We start from the raw sequence: 5,298 nt of genomic DNA, 5'->3' as shown, positions 1-5,298 counted from the left end.
GCCTGGCCAACATGGTGAAACCTCGTTTCTATTAAAAATGCAAAAATTAGCCAGGTGTGGTGGCGCACGCTTGTAATCCCAGCTACTCAGGAGACTGAGGCAGGAAAATTGCCTGAATCCAGGAGGCAGAGGTTGCAGTGAACCAAGATCCTGCCATTGTACTCCGGCCTGGGCAGCAAGAGTGAAACTCCATCTTGAAGAAAAAAAAAAAAAAAATTCAGAACCTCATCACAACAGCCACCGTGCAGTGGCCCAGCAGCTTTTTGTTCATGCAGCGGAGAGATTTCCATCCCCACAGAATGCTCTTTCACATCTGCTGTGAGCCTGGCTGAGGGGACGATTGTTGGACTCCTCTAACTCAAAGCGTGCACATCAAAGTTTGAATCTCAGGGCTGTGAGATTGGAGGTGAGACCTATAATGGGCCAGTGGAAGGCAAAAGTTGAAAGGTGGTTCCTTCAGTTCCTCTTTCTCACTTGAAGGCTGGCAAGTGTGAGCGATGCCTTTCTAGAGACCTCTGACTCCCCAGAGCCCAGGGAGAGTGTGACAACACCGAGGAAAGGGCAGAGTGTGGCCTCACCTGGAGTAGGAGGGTGGGCGAGTTGCTCTCTGGAATAACTTCTTGTGGAGTTTTTGTTTCTGATGATTGGCCAGTGGACACCGTCCATGAGGGCAGCTGCAGTGAGGCAGACCTGCAGGTGGAGAATGATACTCTAGGAGGATCTCTGGGAGCAGTTGGGTGACACCTGTTGCTTTGGAACCTAGGAAAAGGGTGAGGAAGTCAGAACCAAAGGAAATATGTGTAGAAGTCTGACTTGCTCCTTTTGTATTTTAATAAGATAGAGGTGAGACAATTTGTGTCCATGGGCTTTGTGTGCTGTGTTTGTAACCATTTTTTTTTCTTGCTCTGGTGTTTAATGGTTACTTTCCAGAAGACCAGTTTGTCTTGTATATGTCACAGCAAACATCGAAGCCTTGAGTTTTGATTGGTTAATATCTTCTGGGACTTGGGAATGCAAGTCTTATTAGGTCCAGACACTGACTAAGATGCGAGGTATCTGGTGAGACTCCCTCATGCCCACTACTTGAACATAGTTGTTTCTCTGAGGTGGTCTCAGAATCTTCAGTCCCACGCTCCGTATGCCGCATCTAGCAAATCTCCCTGAGGGACTCACAGTCTCCAACCCCCAGGGCACTGACATTAACTCTGTGTCCTTTTAGGCTCCCCTGAGGATAGCCTGAGTGTAAAATCTCTACCACCAAGTGAGGAAGACAATGATGATGCCCAGGTAAGACCCCCTTTCCTTGTCTTCTAAGGAAATGTTGCTTTCCTCATGTGAGAAACAGGCTCACCCATCCACACCCAAAGAATGGATGCAGAGGCCTGCAGAACAGAGAAAGCGAGACTTTTAATGATGGTCTTGCAAGATCGGGTGTCTGATGGGCAGACATACCCAGAACAGTTTCAACAACCAATTTATCCCCTAGTGTTCAGGTCCCTCCCCTTGTTCCTCATAGACTGAGTACTATGAGGCCATAATCTTCCCAGATGTTGCATATTGATTGTTGGTTAGGAGCTTTAGGTATTTTTTATTTAGGGTTGTCTTACTGCATTTTGTTGCAGCCCACAATGCATTGCAATCCTAGTCAGCTCAGGGGCTCTTCAAGTGTTTGACTTATGACCTAAGTAGCTGGGCAGGCTGATAAGAACAGACAAAGTGAGGTATTTTGCAGGCTAGTAAAATTTCAACTTAGACTAAACTTTGTTCAAGTGATGGGAACTAAGTGGGGTAGAGAGGGGGCCCAACAAGCAGGCATTGCCTATCCAAGCAGGAGCCTGGCGTATCCTATTTCTTCTGTGCTTTGCTCACCTAAACAGGTTCAAGGCACTTTGTTTTAAATATGGACCACTGTATACATTATTTCCTTCACCTGATTTCTTTCTTTCTCAATTAACTTTGCTATAAGAATATGATGAGGAACATAAGGTACAACATACACAATAGTCCTTGTTGGGATGGAGTTTAGTGGGAGTGTCTTCCCATGTAATACATGACATGCTAGGATGTTTCTGAAGGACAGCATCCATCATCAACTCTAACGCAGAGGCATTTTCCTCACACCAGTTTTTCTCCTGGGATTAGGCATTGTGTGTTTACCAATCTAAATCAACTTCAAAGAAATTCTGTGGGAAAAGCTCTTGTCTTTTTCATAGTGGTCCTCTATGCTAGAATGTTTGGTCTTTGACCCTTGACTCAACCACTGTTTCACAACGAACAAATCTGTGTAAGGCATGCAGCAGAATTGATCTGATCCTCATAGCATCTTCTTTTGTCTTGTTTCAGATTTTACCATCACGTGTCCAGGGTACGTACCTTCAACTAACTCACTTTCTGAGAAACAAACTTCCTGGCTTTAATATATAGAAACCTTAATCTGGGTTTCTATATTTGCTCTCACGAGACCTTAATATTGGGGGTCTGGTGAGAGCGAATGATTTTGCAAGTGTATAACTATGAGCAGAGGGGCTGTAGAAATGTGTGTGAACCCAGAGGCCCAACCAGGAGATTTTGTGTGAGCCAGTGTTTCTTCACCTGGAGTAGAAGTGAGTGCACCTCTCACTGACTTATCCTAATGTTGGTGGTTCTAAAGAGTGGATTCTGGGCCTGGCGTGGTGGCTCACACCTGTAATTCCACACTTTGGCAGGCTGCGGTGGGTGGATCATGAGGTCAGGAGATCGAGACCATCCTGGCTAATATGGTGAAACCCCGTCTCTACTAAATATACAAAATTTAGCCAGGCATGGTGGCAGGTGCCTGTAGTCCCAGCCACTCGGGAGGCTGAGGCAGGAGAATGGCGTGAACACGGGAAGCATAGCTTGCAGTGAGCCGAGATCGCACCACTGCACTCCAGCCTGGGCGACAGAGTGAGACTTCGTCTCAAAAAAAAAAAAAAAAAAAAGAATGGATTCTGGAGAATCTCAGCAGGGAAGAGGATGCCTTTCCACATAGGCAACAAGACTTCTGGTGGGATCTAATAAAACAGCATTTCCAACAACCTTCAGGTTATACCTGCTGCTTCGGAGGCTTAGGGAGAGTTGAGAAAGAGAAAAAGAAAAACCAAATATAAGCTGAGTTTGTTATTTTCAGAGTTTAATGTCATCGTGGGGAGAAGTACTATGTTTGTGGGCTTTTGAGTATCCTGTGTTTTCAATCACCTCTTGCTTTATTATTTAAAGATGATTTTTCTGAGAACACCTGCTCTTTTCTGCCTCTGCCACTGCAAAATGTCAGAGCCTTTGGTTTGGAACACAGTTCTGTCACAGGCAGTTACTTAATCCTGGAGACAGAATTCTTCTGCGGTGTGCCCAGATGCATAGGAGAAATGGATCCTCACCTTATGAACTGTTAGGTTTCATGGCAGCACATTCATTTGTCTGTCCTTGCTGTTTACCTCTGGTATCACGACGTCTCCCTGGGCGCGGAGGACACAATGAAAATCACTCTGGGCTCATTGCAAAAGCTCCAGTATCTTGGAAATGGAGGGAGAAGCACAACCTTGAGCACACTGTCAGCATTCCATTTGATTTTCATGAGAATATGCAGTTTTACCATCATTTGTGGAAGAGGCTTTCCTTTCCCCATTGTGTATTCTTGGCACCTTTCTTGAAGGTCAGCTGACTCTGTATGTGTGCATTTAATTCTGGGCTCTGTCGCCCGGACTGGAGTGCAGTGGCCGGATCTCAGCTCACTGCAAACTCCGCCTCCCAGGTTTACGGCCATTCTCCTGCCTCAGCCTCCGGAGTAGCTGGGACTACAGGCGCCCGCCACCTCACCCGGCTAGTTTTTGTATTTTTAGTAGAGACGGGGTTTCAGGATGGTCTCGATCTCCTGACCTCGTGATCCGCCCGTCTCGGCCTCCCAAAGTGCTGGGATTACAGGCTTGAGCCACCGCGCCCGGCCTGGGCTCTGTTCTATACCTGTGATACTTATGGGTGCCCCCATGCTAGAAGCATGCTGTCTCAGTTTTTCTCTCTCTCTTTTTTTTTTATTGTATATTTCAATCTCATGAATGTGCGTCCTGCAACACTATTCTTTTTCAATGTTACCATGGTTATTTGAGGCACATAAAAGTTCATTAAACTCCTCGGAATGTCTTCCATTGCTGTACACATGGCTATTACCAATTTGACAGCAGTTATTTTTAATCTGTAGATCATTTGTGTAGTATTGTCTGTTAGTCATGTTTAGTCTTCCTATCCATGAACACGGGATGCCTTTCAACTTATTTGTACCCTCTTTACTTTCTGGAATCTTTATGTTGACAGCTAATAAGTTAGATTTAACATGACTAATATAAATTTGTGGTGTTTTCTTTTTGAGATGGAGTTTCACTCTGTCACCATACTGGGGGTGCAGTGATGGGCTCCCGCTCACAGCAACCTCCCCATCCCAGGTTCAAGTGATTCTCCTGCCTTAGCCTTCCAAGTAGCTGAGAGTACAGGCCTGTGCCACCATGCCCAGCTAATTTTTTAATTTTTATTTTTAGTAGAGACGTGATTTTACCATGGTGGCCCGGGTGGTCTCAATCTCTTGACCTCGTCATCTTCCTACCTCGGCCTCCCGTGTGCTGGAATAACAGGCATGAGCCACCGTGCCTGGCCAAATTTGTGATTTGTTATACGAATATTTTTTATGTCTGAATGAATAGGCATCAAATAAAAAAAATTTATGTAAGCTGGTTAACCAAAAAATCACCCCTGTACTCAACGGACATTTTTTCAAGAATGTGTTCATTTCTATTGGCATACATTTCCTCATTTCAGTAATTAATGTATATTTGAACCTGGAAACTCATCCTCATGGCAGAAAAGTGTTCAGAGTCATGTCTCTCAGCTTCATTGTTGTAGGTAGAACAGGGTCTGTGAGCTTGGCCCATTTGAATGAAGCCTGATACTCTGGCATCTCCTCAGGGAGAGTGACACAGAGCTGCTGAAGCCCCTGATTACAGGAGCCAGTAGGCTTTTCACACACACCGTGGTTCCAGAAGAAGACTTACAAAGAGGAAATCATGAGTATTGTTTTGTTTTATTTATTTATTTATTTGAGACGGAGCCTCTGTCGCCCAGGCTGGAGTGCAGTGGTGCGATCTCGGCTCACTGCAAGCTCTGCCTCCCAGGTTCAAACCATTCTCCTGCCTTAGCCTCGCAAGTAGCTGGGACTACAAGTGCCTGCCACCATGCCTGGCTAATTTTTTGTATTTTCAGTAGAGATGGGGTTTCACCATGTTAGCCAGGATA

At 45.4% G+C, this 5,298-nt stretch overlaps 1 protein-coding gene across 1 annotated transcript in view; it reads left to right on the top strand.

The window, feature by feature from the left end:
* Positions 1-5,298, top strand: part of DRICH1 (aspartate-rich 1) — a gene marked incomplete at its 3' end in the record, with an annotated part of 6,730 nt that overhangs the window by 619 nt on the left and 813 nt on the right. The window contains exons 2-4 of the mRNA XM_011956732.1: positions 1,220-1,287; positions 2,344-2,365; positions 3,325-3,327. Of these exons, the coding sequence (XP_011812122.1) occupies positions 1,220-1,287; positions 2,344-2,365; positions 3,325-3,327 (93 nt within the window). The remainder of the gene's footprint in view (positions 1-1,219; positions 1,288-2,343; positions 2,366-3,324; positions 3,328-5,298) is intronic.

Source organism: Colobus angolensis, unplaced genomic scaffold (assembly GCF_000951035.1).
Source record: "Colobus angolensis palliatus isolate OR3802 unplaced genomic scaffold, Cang.pa_1.0 Scaffold423, whole genome shotgun sequence".
Lineage (NCBI taxonomy): Eukaryota > Metazoa > Chordata > Mammalia > Primates > Cercopithecidae > Colobus > Colobus angolensis.
This window is presented reverse-complemented; position numbering and strand designations above follow the sequence as displayed.